General features: G+C 42.9%; 1 protein-coding gene across 1 annotated transcript in view; it reads left to right on the plus strand.

Moving 5' to 3' along the window:
* The window catches only part of LOC134443435 (ribonuclease inhibitor-like), a 29,660-nt gene extending 11,403 nt beyond the window's left edge, over window positions 1-18,257 (plus strand). Inside the window, exon 5 of the mRNA XM_063193224.1 lies at window positions 18,080-18,257. Within this exon, the coding sequence (XP_063049294.1) occupies window positions 18,080-18,257 (178 nt within the window). The remainder of the gene's footprint in view (window positions 1-18,079) is intronic.
* Window positions 18,258-21,176: the final 2,919 nt, after the last annotated feature.

Genomic DNA, 21,176 nt, shown 5'->3' on the forward strand with positions numbered 1-21,176 from the left:
CTGTGTGTGTGTGTGTGTGTCTGTGTGTGTGTGTGTGTGTGTGTGCACCTGTATATGTGCAGTGCACGTGTGTGTGTGTGTGTGTTGTGTGTGTGTGTGTGTGTGTGTGTGTGTGTGTGTGTGTGTGTGTGTGTGTGTGTGTGTGTGTGTGTGTGTGTGTGTGTGTGTGTGTGTGTGTGAACTTGCCCTCTGGTCTCTCATTGTCTCCAATCCCTCTATACTGTACTTGCTGCAGGATACACACATGTGTGAACATGTTGCCATGTGTATGTTATGTCAGCTTTGCATGCAGTAGGACACCTGACACAAGGCACACGCTGCAATATGGTGCATTGCTGCTCAGACAGCACTCTAGTAAATATGTGCACACAGTCACAGACAGTTGTGCACACACAGTCACGCAGGAAGCATATCCTGGGCCTATCTCCCAATCCCTGTGTGTGTGTGTGTGTGTGTGCGTGCGTGTGCGTGTGCGCGTGTGCGTGTGTGTGTTTGTGTGTGTGTGTTGCCAGATCCAGCTCAACGTACCAATGAGTGTTTTAGTACTTGGTGGGTATTACATCCCTCCATACCAGTTTTTGTTTCATAGCAAATGTCCTTAAATGAACAAATGTCCTTAAAGGGTCACAGGCAGGATTAAAAGGTAAGTAATGACTGTCCTGAGTCATCTGATGCTATAATGAGTCATTAGTTAGTGAATGGTGACTCTCCAGACCACTTTCACACTCTGCTGTCAGAATTCCCCACATGGAACTTTTTATGGAGTAGAATGAGCATCATGGGGATAAAATCTCATGAGAAAAACTGACTTCACGTGCTGCTGGAGACATAGCGGTATTCACATTTGTGTTGATTGTTGGTACTCTGAGATGAAAAACATTAACACCGCGAGGGGACTTAAACAGCATTTGTTTAAATTATTGTGTAGATATTGAGACAGGCATGCCGCAGGCATACCCCGCAAACTCACACAAACTGCAGAAGGCAACTTTAAGTTGATAGTAGTCTAGGCAATGGGTGAAAAAATCGCTCGCAAGGTGATAAAAGCATGAAACTTGGCACAAGTGTTCATTAGGACATGCTTATCAATTCCAGGGGTGGAGCCACCAAGAATTCAATGTTGCATAGCAACGGTTGCTAGGCAAAGCATTTTCTTAAGCAACCAGCATCACAGATAGAGTTTCTTAGCACTTTTGTGGTGTCATGATGTCTGTCCTTGTTCATTAGGATATGCTTATCAGTTTCAAGGGTGGAGCCACCCAGAATTCAATGTTGCATAGCAACGGTTGCTAGGCAAAACATTTTCCTTAGCAACCAGCATCACGGATAGAGTTTCTTTTCACTTTTGTGGCGTCATTATGTCTGCCCTTGTTCATTAGGACATGCCTATCAGTTTCAGGGGTGGAGCCACTCAGAATTCAATGTTGCATAGTAATGGTTGCTATGCAAACCATTTTCCTTGGCAACCAGCATCACTGATAGTTTCTTAGTACTTTTGTGGTGTCATGATGTCAGAATCTAGAGTTCTTGTCCTAATATCACTGCAATAATGGTTAAAGAGTTGATATACCTTCAATATCGGAGATAATTTCCTGTTTGTTATTCTTGCCATTCTAACTCGTTCTTGTATTGTGCTCATCTAAATTAAAGAGAGTTTAAACACTCATACAATTTTACAGTTGCTATTCCTGTATCCAAAGAAAAAGGCAATTGCCTGACAACATATAACATTTAGGAATTCCTGACAGTAAAACACATACAATTCAGATAATAACCATAGACAATGCTTGCTGGGTTCACACCAGACCATACCACAAGTTAGATATGGTCTGTAGACTGCCTACTGATTTCTCATAGAGAGGAGTGGTTTGCGATTGCTAACGGCCATTTATTTGCTGTTATCATTAAGTATTATCATTTGGTCTATATGTAGCCCATAGCCTTTGTGTCAGTTACTGTATATTGAAACAAACTGAAAGCTTCCGTTTGTCAAGTACTGTAATACACGTCATCATCTTTCCACCCCTCCCCTCTTGCTGATTGGCCCCCGAAATCTAGTTGCCTCGCTGAGGGATAGAATCCATGCAAGCTTTTCAGACTTTTCCAGAATGTGCAAAGCAACATAGGATTTCCCAGGCTAAGACAACACAACTGATACTGTGTAGGCAGCAGTGGCTTAAGCACTCATTCAAACCCAGATTGTCTGTTTTTGTCTAGATTCAGCACATTAAGGTTAAGGTTAAGTTCCACACCTTCATATATGGCTGAAGAGAGTTTGAGCCCCAGGAACTGTCATTAACTGTCACAGAAAGATGACTGTAACAATACGCATCGCATAAGCTAAGCACTTGGCAGTGAAATTGTATATTTTGTACACATTGCAATAATCAGGTTAATGATTGAATGGTACGTCAGTAGGTTTTTGGATAGAGAAACAGTACAGCGCTTCTATTCCATTTGATAGAGGTTCAGTGTAAATACTGTAAGAATTAGGTTAAGACATTGACAGTAAATATATACTGTCAATGGGTTAAGACAAGGATGTGAAACTCAGGCCAGGGGACCAAATTTGGTCCACGGAACCACTTCGGCCATTAGGCTCGCAAGATCTTTGCAAATTTGTATTACAGTTGGCCCATATAAACCATCAATACATAGACAATGTGACTTGAAGGCAAAATTCAGCAGGGCTGTAGTACTCGAGTCCGGACTCGGCCCGAGTCCGGTCTCAAGTCCGTTTTTTTATGGACTTGGACTTGTCTCGGACTCGGTATTGTTTGGACTCGGACTTGTCTTGGACTCGGACAATGGTCTTGCCAAATTAGGCTTTTGGACTCGCCGGGTCTGTCATTAAGTTTTGTTTAGAACACTGGCCATCATAGATTGTAAAGTGGAGCTTGAAATCCAATAACAAACAAGTTTGTCTTCACATCCATGCCATATAGGCCTAGGTTATCTTCTAAGGTTCACACTATTGACATTCATCGTTTTCATTGTCAAACACTGACCGACATGTGACTCGGACTTGACTTGGACTCGAATCTTTTTGGACTCGGTCTTGTCTCGGACTCGAACCTCTTTGGACTCGGACTTGTCTCGGACTTGACTAGTACTGGTCTTGGACTTGTCTTGGACTCTACAAAGGTGGACTTGACTACAGCCCTGAAAATCAGTCAGTTCGAGTTAGAGTACTTTTATAAATCCACAAAGCAAAATTTTGTTCATCACAAGAATTATGTGTGTGTCCAGACTAGTGTAACAGCACATACATAGTTTGTTAGTTTTAAATTTGGATATTTGGAATATACAAAAAGTAATTATATATTAATACAGCAATAGGCAACCAGTACCCATTATTGTAACCAACTGCTAACCTGACAACTATTGGTTAAGAGAAAAACCTTTTTTGCATTTCATGACTATAATCTGCTGCTATTAAACCATATCATTTTAGACAGACTCCATTCATTTTGAAAACATGTTACAGTTGTCTAAATGATTTGTAACACATAGTCCATTTAGGATTTTATAATTATTTCCTAGGTATGCATGTCAATAATCACTTTGTCATTTGACACAACACAGGCAAATGATGTTGTTCATGCAGGCATCTTTCTTTCCAAAGTTGTAATTTTGTGCTCTGAATGATCAGTATGCAGTAGGCACATGTAAAATGCAGTGAAATAAAGAGAGGCCTGACTGGAAGTGACACTTAAAGCCCCTCATTACTACAAATGTGTTCAAGAAGAACTTAAGTGAGAATAATATTCACATAATTGCAATGCTTTGTGGTTTCTAGAATGACACCAAAGCAGTCACAATGCCCCATTTGCTATTTAACCTTTTAATGTATTAATACAGTGATATAGCGAAGTCAAGATACACATATCACACCACAGAACTGATTAAAAACTGTGTTGTTGATGTTTGTTGCTCAGGAAAGGTAATTGATTATGAAAGGTCATAATATTGCAGTATTTAAAGCATTATGATGCATTATTTTAGTGATATTAGGGCAAGGAGTCAATATTTAGACAACAACAAAATTGCTGGGAAATGTATTACTGATGCTAGTTGCTAATGAAGATGCTTTACCTAGCAACTGTTGCTAGGCAACATTGGATTTTGAGTGGCTCCACCCCTGATATTTAGTGATATTTGGGCAAGGAGTTAATATTTACACATCATAAAATCACAAAACTGCTGGGAACTGCACTACTGATGCTGGTTGCTAAGAAAGATGCTTTACCTAGCAACGGTTGCTAGGCAGAATTAAATTCTGAGTGGCTCCACCCCTGATATTAAGTAATATTAGGGCAAGGAGTCAATATTTAGACATCATAACACCACAAAATTGCTGGGAACTGTATTTCTGATGCTGGTTGTTAAGGAAGATGCTTCACCTAGCAACCGTTGCTAGGCAACGCTGAATTCTGAGTGGCTCCACCCCTGAAATTAATAAGCATGTCCTAATGAACATTTGTGCCAAGTTTCACGCTTTTATCACCTTCCGAGCGATTCTCCCATTATATTGCACCCATTGCCTAGACTATATGTATATTCCTTGATATTACAGGTAATTCTAGTGACTCATCAGAAGATATCATGTGATAGTTTGCTACTCCAGTGTATTAGCCATTTATTTGGAGGTGGGGGCTCCTCATCTATTAAACTGGTAGTAGGGGGTGGTGCCTGGTTGGTTAGTTTTCACCTCGTACTTACTTTTCAGTTAGGCAGGTAACATATGGTATACACCCTGTCCAATGAAGCAAGTGATCACAGACTGTAGAACAGGAGACAACCTGCTCACATACATGAACATAGATGCTCATGGCAGCACGGGGTGTGGGGACCTTTTCAGTGACCCTCATGACATGTGTGGGACCTTTTCAGTGACCCCCATGTGTGGGGACCTTTTCCTATTCAGTGACCCTCATGTGTGGGGACCTTTTCCTACTCAGTAACCCTCATGTGTGGGGGACCTTTTCCTATTCAGTGACCCTCATGACATGTGTGTGTGTGTGTGTGTGGGGGGGGGGGGGGGGCTTTTCTTTTTCAGTGGCCCTCATGTGTGGGGACCTTTTCCTATTCAGTGACCCTAATGTGTGGGGACCTTTTCCTATTCAGTGACCCTCATGTGTGGGGACCTTTTCCTATTCAGTGACCCTCATGTGTGGGGACCTTTTCCTATTCAGTGACCCTCATGTGTGGGGGGAGGGGACCTTTTCCTGTTCAGTGACCCTCATGTGTGGGGACCTTTTCCTATTCAGTGACCCTCATGTGTGGGGACCTTTTCCTATTCAGTGACCCTCATGTTAACTCTTTGCTAAGGTGTAGAAGGGACTCCCCCCTCTGTAACATGGATACAAACACAGTGGGCCACAGACTACCTCTCAGTCTCCACCCCCTGGGCCAGAACCAGATGTTAACTCTTTGGTGTCGGAGGGACTCCCCTCACTGGAATGTGTACATACACACAGTAGACCACTGCTTAGTCTGAATGGTGGTCCCTGGGTCAGAACCAGTTGAAACCTCCTGGTCTAAGTAACAGAGGGTGCCAAAACAATGTCCTGCTCTCTCTGTCTCTCATTATGTATCCTTCTACCACCTCTTCTTTATCTCTCCATCTCTCTCTCTCTCTCTCCAGGCTGGAGTCCTGCAGTATAACAGAAGAGGGCTGTGCTGATCTGACTTCAGCGCTGATTTCAAACCCCTCACACCTGACAGAGCTGTATCTGAATAACAATAAACTTGGAGACTCTGGAGTGAAGCAGATCTCTACTCTACTCAGGATGCCAAGCTGTAAACTACAGACACTGGCGTAAGTAATGACACCAAAGAGTGTGTGAGGAAGCACACTAAACACTATTATAGTTCATCAAGGAACGAATAAGATGGAATGTGTGTGTGTGTGTGTGTGTGTGTGTGTGTGTGTGTGTGTGTGTGTGTGTGTGTGTGTGTGTGTGTGTGTGTGTGTGTGTGTGTGTGTGTGTGTGTGTGTGTGTGTGTTTTGGGTTGAGCAGCAGCTGGTGTGTGTGTCCATTCCAGTGTGCTTGTGTTTAGGTGTGTGTGTGTGTGTGTGTGTGTGTGTGTGTGTGTGTGTGTGTTCGTGTCTCACTGTGTGTGTGTGTGTGTGTGTGTGTGTGTGTGTGTGTGTGTGTGTGTGTGTGTGTGTGTGTGTGTGTGTGTGTGTGTGTGTGTGTGTGTGTGTGTGTGTGTGTGAACTTGGCTTCTTGTCTCTCATTGTCTCCCATCCCTCTATGGCCCGGGGTATACTGTACTTGCTGCAGGATACACACATGTGTGAATATGTTGCCATGTGCATGTTATGTCAGCTTTGCATGCAGTATTATAGTTCATCATGGAAACAATACGATGTAATGTGTGTGTGTGTGTGGGGGGGGGGGGTGCAGCAGCTGATGTGTGTGTCCATTCCAGTGTGTTTGTGTTTAGTTATGTGTGTGTGCGCCTGCATGTGTGTGTGAACTTGGCTTCTTATCTCTCATTGTCTCCCATCCCTCTATGGCCGGGGTATACTATACTTGCTGCAGGATACACACATGAATATGGTGAATATGTTGCCATGTGTATGTTATGTCAGGTTTACACATCTGACATAAGGTGCACAGTGTGATATGGTGCATTGCTGCTCAGACAGTACTCTAGTAAATATGTGCACTCGATCACACACAGTTTTGCACATGCAGTAATGCAGCAAGCATCTCCCAATCCCTGTGTGTGTGTGTGTGTGTGTGTGTGTGTGTGTGTGTGTGTGTGTGTGTGTTTGTGTGTGTGTGTTGCCAGATCCAGCTCAACGTACCAATGAGTGTTTTAGTACTTGGTGGGTATTACATCCCTCCCTACCAGTTTTCGTTTCATAGCAAATGTCCTTAAGGCGAGACACTGTAGGTGTATTTTTTTTAACTTGCAGATATCAATATGAAACTTTACCAGTTGATCACTCATTTAAATTGGAGAAAAAAATGTATTACAAGTTTTCTATATTTTATGTTTAAATATGCTAATTAGGCTATTATCTAATTAAATATGCGCTAATTTGCATAATTTTTGATGCAACGGATCTGACCACCTGAAAATGCCAGCTTCAAAATTCCTTTTTTATTTTATTAATATAGTACATACAAACATATGTTCAGAGGGAATTATGGTTATCTCCTTTTGTTATCCAGTAAATCAGAAAATACTGCTAATAGCCTTTAAAAATGCGATTTTGGCCTATTTTTATGCAAATAATGTCAAATAAATCAGGCCATGAATGACATATCAACAAATCCCTCTGAATAAACATTCACAACATTGCTTGGAATAAGACTGTAAAGTATGGAACAGATTGGTTGAGCGAAAGTGGAGATTCGTCGCACAGAGCGGGAGAAAAAACACATTTTGAGAAAACGGCCTTCAAAGATTTGTATGGGGGGAAAAAGTGGATTACATCATCATCAACAACTTAACACAGCATAATTCATTACAATAAATGTGTAGTCTGCATGCCCATGCCAAGCACCATATGTCAGACCCTCTTCTAGCTCCTACAGGGGTTTCTTGGCCTTTTAGGCTGTGTTGTTACTCAATGACGGATCATGATACTAAGGTGCAGAGGCCCATCATAATGAACGTACACATGACTATTGAAACTTTACCAGTTGATTACTCATATTATTTATATAGTACTCATGTTGAAAATACTTTGGATGTAGCATTTAGTGCATTTTTAATATTTAACTGTTGTAGTTTAGCCATATCTTATTAAAAACACTCTAATTTGGGTATACCAATGTGTTAGTATAGGCCGTAACAGACCTCTGAAACGGCCCGATTAAAAATCACACAAACTATGGAGTAGGTCCATGGATGTTATAGCATCAGAAGTTCATTTTAAGCTCTCTAAACATTTATTACTGACCATAAAATCCCCTAAAGAACACATGAAAGGGCCTTGAATGATTAGGCTGAAATTGATTATAGGCCTATCTAGGCCTATTTGACAGAACAACTATTGTTACAACGTACCGTCCAGTATAGGCCTACTCATTTGTGACTGCAGTTATATAAAGTATGTTTATTTTTTATATCTATTATGGTTTAAGTAGGCCTATAATTATCATTGATTTACCCATTGTCATTGTGACACAGCACTCCACAGCACACAAGTGATCACTGCACACAACGAAATTGCATTCATGCCTCACCCGTGCAAGGGGGCAGCCATCAATGGCGCCCCAAGGGAGCAGTGCGGTGGGACAGTATCATGCTCATGGTAGCTCATGGAGGAGGATGAGGGAGAGCACTGGTTAATTACTCCCCTAACCAACCTGGCGGGTCGTGAGTCGAACCGGCAACCTTTGGGCTACAAGTCTGACACCTTAACCGCTTACCCAATGACATGACAAGGTTGGCTTAGGCTTATGGACAAACCGAATGCTTGCTGCTAGGCTGCCTTTAGAAATAGGAACATTTTAATATACTTGTAACTTGTTATGTACTCTCTATGACTTGTAATGGTCTTTATTTGCTAGATGCCAGTGTTTTGCAACAGCCTACATGATAAAACGAAATTGGGATACTTCTGTCTCATGGAAAAGCCTGTGCACATCACCGGGCCAGTAAATAGCCAAGGTCTATTTTTATTTTTTTGTTTTGTTTGTTTGTTTGTTTTGTACAACCTCACATGGTAACATTGAGGGTATGAAGTCAGAGATATCATTGCATGTTCTCAGATGAAGTGCACACCAGATATAGGCCTATTAGGCCTATAATGCACTTTTTTTAGGGTGAAGGAACTGGAGAGACCCCTGACAGGCAATCCTGTCCTCCAATTCTGCTGCTTTTAGGATTGTGTCTATGATTTTTTTTTTGCATTGAAAACAGATCTTTTTTTTTGTTATGCCATGTTGTTACTCTGAATGTTTTTTTGCATTCATGAAATTGTAGGCTATTGTCAAATTACTTATTTTAGCCTAATCTAATATTATATTTTGTTATGTTTACTACTAGTGGTGTAACATAGCCTACTTAGGCCTACCTGTCATAATAATGTGTAGGTCTACATCCTACCTAATACTGTAGGCTACATATTATTATTACTAGGCCTACATTATTATCATCAACTCTGTAATCATTCATCTTTCTGTAACCTAGGATACCTGTAGCCTTTTGTAGACTCTTTTGTCATGTCGCTGGTACATCTTCAAATGAAGGGAAGGGATACTCATGAACGGCCATCCGGGTACTTTGCTCTTAAATTTGCGTTACGCCCCTTTATGGGTGAAAACAAACCGAATGTCTCATTGACTTACATGCTACATCAGATAGCCTTAATGAAGACGTTCCATGCTTCAGCCACGGCTGTTTGGCTATATTATTTGAAAAGCCGGCAACACAACACGTTTTTGGCATGTTGCGCGTGAACAACACTAGTCTACAGGTCCGTATCTTTCGTTTATTAAACCCCAACATCACCAATTGACTTGCATTGCCTGCTTTCCCCCACAAATGGGCGTAGCGCACATGGAAAACGTCACGCCGCTCATGAGTATCCCCAAAACCTTGCTGATCTTATTCAGCGCAGCATAACTCATGCCCAAATCGTGTGCCAAAAGTGCTGTGCTGATCTTATTCAGCGCAGTATAACTCATGCCCAAATCGTGTGCCAAAAGTGCTGTGCGCACTTTTACATCGAAGGCGACATCTCCACAGGTCTGCAGTCGTGTGGACGCATGTCGCCTGTAACCACCCTTTGCTTTACAACTGTTGCACTCAGAAGCAGACTACTGCAAAAGCCCTGGTTGTTTGGATGACTGTTTATTGACCGATCCGATTCGGCATAGTTAGGACACAGATGATCATTATCATCTCATTTAGATGAGAGACGGACCTGCTAGGTCTCGCACTCCTCACAGTTTGCAAACAACTTACGACCGCACGTGCTGTTCCCTGGACGATTATGTGCCAATTCGGCCGGCTGATATATTATCACGGACCTTGCTAAACACAATTGTGTCTTTCTTTTTGTAAACTGTTTCGTACAGCAAAGATATTTTGAAGTTCCCGCAGCAAGCTAAGACAGAAATGTCAAAAAGACAACACGTGAGGCACTGGGCGAATCACGTTAGCAGAGAAGCACCGCCAGCCAATGAATCTACTTTAGTCATCTAAACCCCCCTTCAGAGAGTCAGGATTGGTTGCTGAAAATAAAGGAAATGCCCATATTTGGATAACGCAGCCTTCTGGCCGAAACTCAGTGCTTTAAAACCATACCAGACATGACAGATGTCGTGCAAAAAGACAAGACGCGGAATGCGGTCAAAGGCAGAATTCTTGGTAAATTTAGGCGAAAATGGATGCCGCGGTTGAACAAAATGTGCTGAAACAGACACTTAAATGTGTAATTTTAACGTTTTCTCTATGGTAATATGAAAGATAACAAGTTAAAGATGCAAATTAGCCCAAAATCTCAAATTTGACCAGGGCATGAAAAAATCGATATTTCACCTGCCGTGTCTCGCCTTAAAGGAACAAATGTCCTTAAAGGGTCACAGGCAGGATTAAAAGCAGGGCTTCGAACCGGTTCAAGGAACGAAAACGAAAACCAGGAACTTTTTGTATTTTACAGGGAACAGAAACGAAACCAGAAACGTTATTATTTTTTATGTTCTGGAACGGGAACACTTATTTAAAATAATGGTAACCGGTTAATACCGGTTAATACCGTTCCTCAAACTAAAAAAAAAGTCATTATTTTCCTACGCACGTTACCATGACGGCTGAGGTTCATGTCCTTTGTGCAGGCGCGGAGTGGCCATCGGGAGATCGGGGACTTGTCCCGGTGGGCCGCGGCCGCGAAATTTATTATAGCGGCCGTAATATATTCTCAGCCGGCCCTAAAGTGTTTCGCCACATTATGTTCTCAGCTGGCCCCAAAGTGTTTCTATGTCAGAACAAAGGCTAATGAACTGCCATTGAATTCTTATTCACAGAATAGCTGACTCACCAGTATATATACCGTCTACCCGACCGCAATACCTCAGTGACGGTGTCAAACAGTAAATTGGCCACACCCCTTCTCTACTGATAATGTTCATACACCGTAGATCGCGGAAGTTTACTAGATCTTAGTAACATAGTTTCGTTTTCAGTATTTCAAGAACCTGTGATATTTAGATTGGTTACCAAGGAATGGAAATATTAGTAAGTTGTGATTTATTTTCCAGACATGTGGACTCGAGTCCAGTGACTTGGACTCGAGTCTGACTCGAGTCAGCGCGTGTGAAGACTTGCGACTTGAAATTTCAAGATCAGAAAGGACTTGCGACTCGACTCGACTTGCACGCCTTTGACTCGGGACTCGACTTGGACTTGACAGTTGTAACTTCCAATGACTTGGCGTGACTTGCCATGTTGGGTCTAAAAAAAAAGTACAAGTCCAACCCTTGTTTTCAGAATGCAACAGCCCGCCCACATTCTTTGTTTGAATCACGTCATTGTCCTAAGCAGTGCTATGCCATTGGCGGCCAGATGCGGCCGGACGCGGCGACCAGTGGCAACAGTGAAACACCATTTGCGAGTCTCCAGAACAAACATAGCCTACATTTTAAACCATCGCGGAAGTTAATTTATCTCCCTCTCAGCCCCAACTCATTTTGCATTCTTAATAGGGTAGGCTATGGAAGTTTGCACTGTGATCAACAAATATTTTCTATCAATGTTCAATGTAGGAAGTGTGTGTGGTGGGGCGCTGTGATGTGCAACACGCGTATGTAAGCTACACACGTGAAGCTCTCGCTCTCTCGCCCCTCGCTTACGACAGAAATTCAGTGAGAACCAATTGTCTAAATATTTTAGCTAAATGGTGATGGACATTGATTGTTGAACATTAGGCTATTTAAGCAGTTGAAATAAAAAAGCACACACTGCTGACATAACCGAACCACAGGACTTAATCTATTGTTGTTTTATAAAAGAGTACGCCTATCCGTTTTGCTTTCCCTGTCCTTTATGAATGCGCTTGCCTTCAGCCCCCGAAGGCAGTTACAGTATGTTCCGCTCCCACACACAACATGCTTGCGAGTCAGTCACTTCAAAGTGAAGTTCAGCCTTGCGAATAATTTCCACCATCGCGGACAAAACCATGTTATGATGGATATGTGGCGAGGTAAACGTTACGAATATGGCCTGCTTTTAAGTTTCCCCCAACCCAGGATGTGTCCGTAGGCTATGGCTTGATATCCCAGGGCTATATCACGACCACAACTCCACGCGCTGAAAATGCATGTTAAGCTCGCGCTTCTCAGAAAGAGTAACCTCTCGGTAACATTCTTTGCATTGACCAGCCACTATCGGTTGAGTATTAGAATCAATACAAAAAGACACGTTTATAGGCTACATGTCTTAGTCTTCCAGCATGCAATCGAAAATAGGCGAGCAGAGTGGTCTTGCATCCATCAAAAGAGCTCCACCGGTTGCCTACTTTAGATGCTGGGTGAATGGTTCCAAAGGGAAATAATTTAGCCTACAGCCTATATTCATGACAGTCTTGCAAAGAGACAAGACAAACGACCAAAATTGTCAAATAATTGGTCAAGGCGCGAGATGAGGAATACTTCATGGCTATTGGAAAAACTTTGAAGAAACTAAGCGCAAGCTGCTTCCCGCAAAGCTTGCGCTTGAGGGCTATAAACAAGCTATGCGCCCCGAACCTCACTGCTTGTTGTTCGATGACTTGAATCGAAACATTTCTAAGGACACCAGAGCTATCTTTGATTCCTGGAATACCGCCTCAGCCAGCTGAAAGCAGAGCAGCAGTATCATTATGTCAAATGGTAAGATAATACCATACCTGTTCCTTGAAAGTTTTAAAACTCAGCCTTGACCCACTATCATGTCAGCCACATCAGTTCAAACGCAATCTTTAATGCAGCCTATCGTGAAGTTTAAATGTAATGCGAGGTAGAGGTCGCAAGCTACTGCTGAGCAGCGCAATGGGCATGGGTCGGCTCCCGTGGATAAAAGGCATGTTCCCTCTCGCGTGCTGCTCTCAGCCCAATCATTGCGCGCGCGAACCTTGTATCTCGTGGTGTCGACACCGCTTTATCTTATGTTTCTCACAGTTCGAACTACATGCTTTGTTTGGTATTTTGGGGGAGTTTGGAGTCGCAATTACCGCTGCTTGGAAATGACACGTTAGAGCTACACGACGCCATCACTGGAGAACTGGGATGTAACCCTGTTTTCCAAATTAACAAAAATTAGGAAACATAGAAGCAGAACTTTGTTTGGCTACAATCTATGACCTGGACGGTGAACTTAACATTTTTGAAGAGGCATGAACAGCATACAAGTGCCTTTGTGGGGGAGGAGAGGGCGATTGGGGAGAACAGGGAGACGAGAGCATGGCGCGAGGCGCATATTCGTTCGGGAAAAATGAGAGCGAAATGTTGGATAGGGCATTACACACCTTCCTTCTTCCTACACTGTAGAAGCGCAGAAGGTTGCCTCGTTGCCATAACTGACATTCTGCAGCGCTAACGCCATGTTTAATTGACAGCGTGCTGGCGAATAGTCTAGTAGCCTAATATAATTAACAAGATGTGGATTAATGACTGTGCAAACGAAGTTCTAGTTAACTTGGACTGTGACGCAGTAAAAATGGTTGGTGATGGGCCATTGCGGCGAGAATGTGAGGGGGAAAGCCACAATGCCGATATCAGCTTCAACAATAGTAGAGTAGAGTAGAGTAGTAGAGTAACTTTATTGATCCCCAGGGGAAATTCAGGAAATTCATCATTACTTTACCAGGAATTTAATCCAACTAACTAGGCCTACTTTGTCCTCATTTCTTAGCCCATATGGACAAGTGTCTACTATAGACTATAGCCTAGTGCTGCACCATGCATGTGCTCATTGGTGGGTTCACAGTTATGACACTGTCAATGCTCAGCTTTTGGTTCACAGATAATGGGATGAAGTGAACATCATGGACCAGCTGAGACAGGGCTGCCTGCTGAGCTGTGCTATTAACTCATCATCCTGTCTCACATGTGTAGCCCCACTCCCCAGACGCACGCACACACACACACACACACACACACACACACACACACACACACACACACACACACACACACACACACACACACACACACACACACACACACACACACACAGGGCTCAATTAAAAAAAAAGAAATTTGATTACCCCTGCTGTATGTCATATCTTGATGAGAATGATGAGCTTAATATGGTACCTTAGGGAAAATGGCGTCTTTTAAAGCCAAACCAAAATGTTTACATTAGTCGAGTGTTACACTACAGTAAAGAGAGGGGGGGAGGTTTGGTAGCACCTGTAAGACATGAATAGGCTACTACTTTCACCCTTGGCCTTTGTGGGTAAATTCAAACATAGTACGCTGAAAGTGTGAATCCGCGTTTTCAGGTCGGAAGTGTAATATGGCCCCCTAATGTCTTGACAAAACCTTCCAGCCAAAGCGGTCAGCGGCGCTGCCTGTGCTCCTAGTGAAAAAGTTAACCATAGTCCTGTCCTTAGCGTTATGATGCTAGAGTCTGTATAACTTACAACCTTGACTAGATATGACCGGCCCACCACCAAGACCAGGGTGGAGTAGTGGAGTAGGTTTATGCCATCAGATGATGGAACGGACACACACACATACGCACACATTCTTGCAAACAGGACTATTTGCCCACTGGACAGTACATATTTGGCATATGGTTGCTCCTTTGTTTAAGTACAAATTCACATGAAATGTATTTTTATGTGAAAAAAAAAATGATTTTAAATGTCATTTTACATAGGCTACACAGCACAAGCAGTAGACTGATTTCTCAGCAACTGTTTTAGTAATTGTCATCTTTTTACTCAGGTCTCATTATTATACTAATGAATTTATGATCGAAATTGTGATTCCAAGTAGAAAATCCCTTTGTGACTTGTTAAGGACTTGAAAAAAAATGAGACTTGGACTTGGACTTGACTTGGCTGGGGTACGACTTGGACTTGGACTTGACTTGGTCAGATGTGTCTTGACTTGTGACTTGACTCGGACTTGAGTGGAAAGACTCGAGACTTACTTGTGACTTGCACATTAGTGACTTGGTCACACCTCTGCCGATTTCCACATGACTGTTACAGTTTACAGTCTGCCACTCCAGATTCACTTGTTCTGTGGTTATTGACTTGGGTTACGAACAGACTCCACCAAGTGGTAAGGAAGTGAACTGCAGCTAAGCAGGAAAACACGTTGTACATGTTTTGATGGCATTGGTTTGTTAGAACTAGCGGTATATCTCCTTACAGTCGAAATAATGTTATATCATACATATATTTATATGTGGCACATTTAGGATGTAGCCTATGTAATGTCTGAAGAAATGGAACAAAATAATTACCACACAAGATTCTGATGTGAGCAGTGCTGGGTGTGTAGCCTAAACTGTGGATTAAAATGTAATTGCAAGAAACAAAGACATTTGCTGCGACGAAGACAGCGTTTTAAGGTAGGCCTACACCGTTTGGTTATTAATTTTGTTGACTTATGGTTGTGCTTTGAAGTAGCCTAGGTTTGGCTTAGTTGCTGCATGGTGGGTTTATTGCACAATGTAGACAGACTTTTTGTAAGCTATAGCCTACTCTTCTAAAAATCCCCACACTCAAAACTTTGTGCCCGTGCTCATCCTGTCTTCCTTAAACGATATTTCAATAGGCCTATAAACTGTCAAAATGACAGTGGAGTGCACATTTTCATGGAACAGTAGCGTGATGTAGCCTAACCTGCAATGTTCTATGGTGAATGCTTTGGACTGTGATGATGGCTGTGTAGGCCTATTTCATCAAGTGTAGGCTACAATTCTCCACTTCAGGTTGATATTTTGACAACACTAATGTCCACATGTAGTAGACCTATGACTGCAGATTTCGTGGTTTTTGTCTTTTTGGTTAGGGAACCATGTTGTTCGCGTTGGTTTTTATTTTTTTTATTTTTTTTTGGTGTTGGTGGGGGGGTAAAAAGGGCCGCTAAGGGAAAAATTCTCCGGGTGGGAATACTCTTCCCACTCCGCCCATGCCTTTGTGACATCAAAGATTCTCTATTCTAAATTTAAACCGTCTCTGGTGACATCAGACATTCTCTGACTGAATGGAGAGAGAGCTGTAGATTACAAAGTCTTCACTCCACATCTTAATTAAGAGAAACCACTGTCATACAAAAGGACAGAGTTTGCATTGCATTATTGTAAGACATTGCAGGGAAGCGCGTGTAAAGCGCACCAACAATGTTCAGCGTTATTGGGCATCATTGGCCGCTTAAAATATGCACAAACTCACAATGTCCATCATAGTGCTCCCCGTGACCCAAGTCAGCGTGGAGCGCACATTTTCATCATTGAGGTTTATTCTCTGCTTCTCCGCTTAGGTCGTCCCTGAATGACAAAATTCTGGAGGATATTCTTTTCATTCGCTTGAATAAACAGTTTTGAATGTAGGCTGACTCATTTGCACTTCCGTCTTTCTTGGTTAACGTCAGTTAGGCCTATGGGGAGTAATCAGCTGACAGGAACGAAATTAACCGTTCCGGGAACAATATTTTTTGGTTCTAACCGGTTCGGGAACGTCAATTTATTGGTGGAACTCAGAACCGGAAACGTTATAATTCCGTTTCTGTTCGGAACGGAATGTTTGGAAAAAAATAACGGTTCAAAGCCCTGGTTAAAAGGTAAGTAATGACTGTCCTGAGTCAGCTGATGCTATAATGAGTCATTAGTAAGTGAATGGTGACTCTCCAGACCACTTTCTCACTCTGCTGTCAGAATGCCCCACATGGAACTTTTTATGGAGTAGAATGAGCATTATGGGGATAAAATCTCATGAGAAAAACTGACTTCACGTGCTGCTGGAGACATAGCAGTATTCACATTTGTGTTGATCGTTGGTACTCTGAGGTGAAAAACACCGCGAGGGGACGTAAACAGCATTTGTTTAAATTGTTGTGTAGATTGTGAGACAGTCATGCCACAGGCACCCTGCAAACTCACCCAAACTGCAGAGGATGACTTTAAATTGAAATGTATGTATATATTCCTTGATATTACAGGTAATTCTAGTGACTCATCAGAAGATGTCATGTGATAGTTTGCTACTCCAGTGTATTAGCCATTTATTTGGAGGTGGGGGCTCCTCGTCTGTTAAATTGGTAGTAGGGGGTGGTGGCTGGTTGGTTAGTTTTCACCTCGTACTTACTTTTCAGTTAGGCAGGTAAAATACGGTACACACCCTGTCCAATGAAGCAAGTAATCACAGACTGTAGAACAGGAGACAACCTGCTCAAATACATGAACATAGATGCTCATGGCAGCACGGGGTGTGGGGACCTTTTCAGTGACCCTCATGTGTGGGGACCTTTTCAGTGACCCTCATGACATGTGTGGGGACCTTTTCCTATTCAGTGATCCTCATGTGTGGGGACCTTCTCCTATTCAGTGACCCTCATGTGTGGGGGACCTTTTCAGTGACCCTCATGACATGTGTGTGTGTGTGTGGGGGGGGGGGGTGGCTTTTCCTATTCAGTGTCCCTCATGTGTGGGGACCTTTTCCTATTCAGTGATCCTCATGTGTGGGGACCTTTTGCTATTCAGTGACCCTCATGTGTGGGGACCTTTTCCTATTCAGTGACCCTCATGTGTGGGGGACGTTTTCCTATTCAGTGTCCCTCATGTTAACTCTTTGCTAAGGTGTAGAAGGGACTCCCCCCTCTGTAGCATGGATACAAACACAGTGGGCCACAGACTACCTCTCAGTCTCCACTCCCTGGGCCAGAACCAGTTGTTAACTCTTTGGTGTCGGAGGGACTCCCCTCACTGGAATGTGTACATACACACAGTAGACCACTGCTTAGACTGAATGCTGGTCCCTGGGCCAGAACCAGTTGAAACCTCCTGGTCTAAGTAACAGAAGGTGCCAAAACAATGTCCTGCTCTCTCTGTCTCTCATTATTTACCCTTCTACCACCTCTTCTTTATCTCTCCATCTCTCTATCCCTCTCTCCAGGTTTAATGACTGCTGTATTACAGAAGAGGGCTGTGGCGCTCTGACTTCAGCGCTGATGTCAAACCCCTCACACCTGGGAGATCTGAATCTGGATGATAATACACTTGGAGACTCAGGAGTGAAGAAGATATCTGCTCTACTCAGGAATCCAGACTGTAAACTACAGCTACTGGGGTAAGTAAAGACACAAAAGAGTGACTAAACACTGTTATAGTCACCATGTAAAGAAATTCATCTTTTGCAGCCTGCTAGTGTCTTAATTACATTCATACAGTTATGGTGTGTGTGTGTGTGTGTGTGTGTGTGTGTGTGTGTGTGTGTGTGTGTGTGTGTGTGTGTGTGTGTGTGTGTGTGTGTGCACTCACGGCTCTGGTGTGTGTGTGTGTGTGCCAGGCTTGTACGAAATTCCGAATGGGAAGAATGTCAATTCAAAGTAATGCCATAATACGAACACTAGGTGGTACCATTACCTTGAATTTCTTTTAATTTAATCTACACCACCCATTGAAAGTACATAGAACACCACCACCTAGTGTTCGTATTATGGCATTACTTTGAATTGAAATTCTTTCCATTCGGAATTTCGTACAAGCCTGGTGTGTGCGCAAGTCAGGGGTTTTCAACCAGTGTTCTGCTGCTCACTAGTGGTCTATGGCAGGATTGCCAATGGTCTGTAACTTGCTTTGCATTTGAACTACTGCACTTAAAAAAGCTGCCAGATCCAACTTAATACACTAATTCGTTTTTTTGTACATATTGGGTATTACATCCCTCCATACCTGTCTTTTTTTGTCATAACAAATGTCCTTAAAGGGTCACAGGCAGGATTAAACGGTAAGTAATGACTGTCCTGAGTCAGCTGATGCTATAATGAGTCATTAGTAAGTGAATGGTGACTCTCCCAACTCTCCCCCACATGGAACTTTTTTGATGGAGGCGTGGGGGATTTTGTGTGTGTGTGTTTATCCATAAATATTGGACTGAATAACAACATGATCATATCTATGCAACTCTGTGATTTCTGATTTCCATCAGTATTTGGGTCTGTATAACTTTTAATGTGCTGCGATCCAAATAAAAGTACTAAACTGTGTGTGTGTGTGTGTGTGTGTGTGTGTGTGTGTGTGCGTGCGTGCGTGCGTGCGTGCGTGCGTGCGTGCGTGCGTGCGTGCGAGTGTGTGTGTGTGTGTGTGTGCAGGCCCGTTTCTAGGATTTTGGGGGCCCTAGGCAAAGGGGTTGTCGGGGCCCTAGGACAGGGCAGCCACGGCGCCAGAATTTCTGTTTCGGATGGGCCAGACCATTTTTGGATGGCACTTCAGTCATTGTCACATACTGTAGCCAATACAACATCATGTCACATGGAAACCAGGGCTCCGAACCGGTTCAAGGAACGAAAACGAAAACCGAAAACGAACGAAATTTTATGGAATTTTACAAGGAACGGAAACGGAAACGAAAACGAAATGGTCTTCAAGTGTTCCGGAACAAAAACGTTATTCTGAAATCCACAAACCGGTTAATAACGTTTTTTTTTTTCGTTCTCTATATTTCATACAAGTGCACGATTTTGTTTGAGGAGTAACCATGGCGACGAGCAGTCTTTTAGTTCGGCTACTGACGTGTATGAGGGGAAACATGCATTTTGCTTCACCTGAGCTCTTGCCGCCGATTGATAAAATATTGAGGAGCATTGGCCAATCAGAGTGCGACTGTGCATTGTATGGAGAAACTTCCTGGGTAAATTTTAGGATGTGCTTCTCCTCAGAGATTTTGATAGGAAACTAGAACTAAACTGTCTGTTCTCCTGGCTTTCTCGTAGTGATTGGAAGTTGGCTCTAATAAACCCGCCCTAAAGTTGTTGACCACCAATATCAAATAAGTTTTTGTAAGAGAAATGACACTTTACCCGCGCTGTTCTTCAGTCTCATTCACGGACAGTAGGCCGCCGCCTACAGAGTTTTATATTGACACCATGGAGAGCAAAAGAGAACATGTCTTGAGATCGGTGTTGGGATTCCTACAGGGACAGAGTATTTGGACCATACAGTCTATGATTTGCAAAGGAATTGGATAGGCGATTTGATGAACCTAATTCGCAGAGTGCTCGTCTCGAGAGGCAACTGGTGGGTAAGTCATGTTTAGCTTACTACTTGTAATGGCACCGCCGAGTGCCTCGATGTTCAATGCGGTTATGGCAAATTATGTTGTCCTAAAGTTACTGAAGTGCTTTTGTTGTGCGCAGTGTATCCCACTGTCGGTTGTAGAGAAGAGAGGTGAGAGCTGGTGTTTTATGTGCTGTAATCAAGGACGTCTTATTTATCTGTTGTTGTGGTCAATGCGGGATAAAGTCATTCGTGGCAGATGGACAGACGCTAGCTGACGTTAGCTGGCCCGCTCAATGTTTCGATGGTTTCCTCGGTATTGCGCAATATTTCCTGGGTGTCATCACGAATAACAGTAGGTCGCGTGTGACAACAAGCAGGGATAGAGAAAGACAGCGCATTTGTTGTTGTTTAAGTTATTATTCTCTTCTGTCGTGCAGAGGGCTGGGCTGATGGGATGGACTACGTGGAAACTCTTACTATTTTGTGACGCTTGTCTGTTAGGCTACAAAAGGTCTCCGGTTTTGTGGTGATGGACTTGCACTGGAATGGTTGGTAGCCGATATCTGAGAGCATATCCGATGTTTCAGACTATGCAACCTGTCCTTCTCTAGAACTAGTGACCCCTTGCATCGTGCACATCTCAAAACAGTTTGGGATTTTTTTGTGGAGCAAACTGTGTCCCTTTTACTTAGGCTACACGTTTCACTTGCTGCAAACCTCATCATGGCCTATTAAATAGAGCTAGGCAAGAACTGAAATCCATGCCTATCGACACCTCTTATTATGCTGACGTTTACCTGCGCTATTCCAGAGATTTTTTTAGGAACTCTCTCCGGCTATTTTTTTAAACTCTCTCTGGCTATTCTGTATTGTGCCTCCCTAATCAACATCCACCCACCGCTACTGGGCTGGCATAGGCTACTTTTGATAAGAATTATAGGCATCCGGTTAAATAGCCAGGATGGATAGCCCATCTGAGTGTTTTTGGGTGT

This window comes from Engraulis encrasicolus, unplaced genomic scaffold (assembly GCF_034702125.1).
Source record: "Engraulis encrasicolus isolate BLACKSEA-1 unplaced genomic scaffold, IST_EnEncr_1.0 scaffold_31_np1212, whole genome shotgun sequence".
Taxonomy (NCBI): domain Eukaryota; kingdom Metazoa; phylum Chordata; class Actinopteri; order Clupeiformes; family Engraulidae; genus Engraulis; species Engraulis encrasicolus.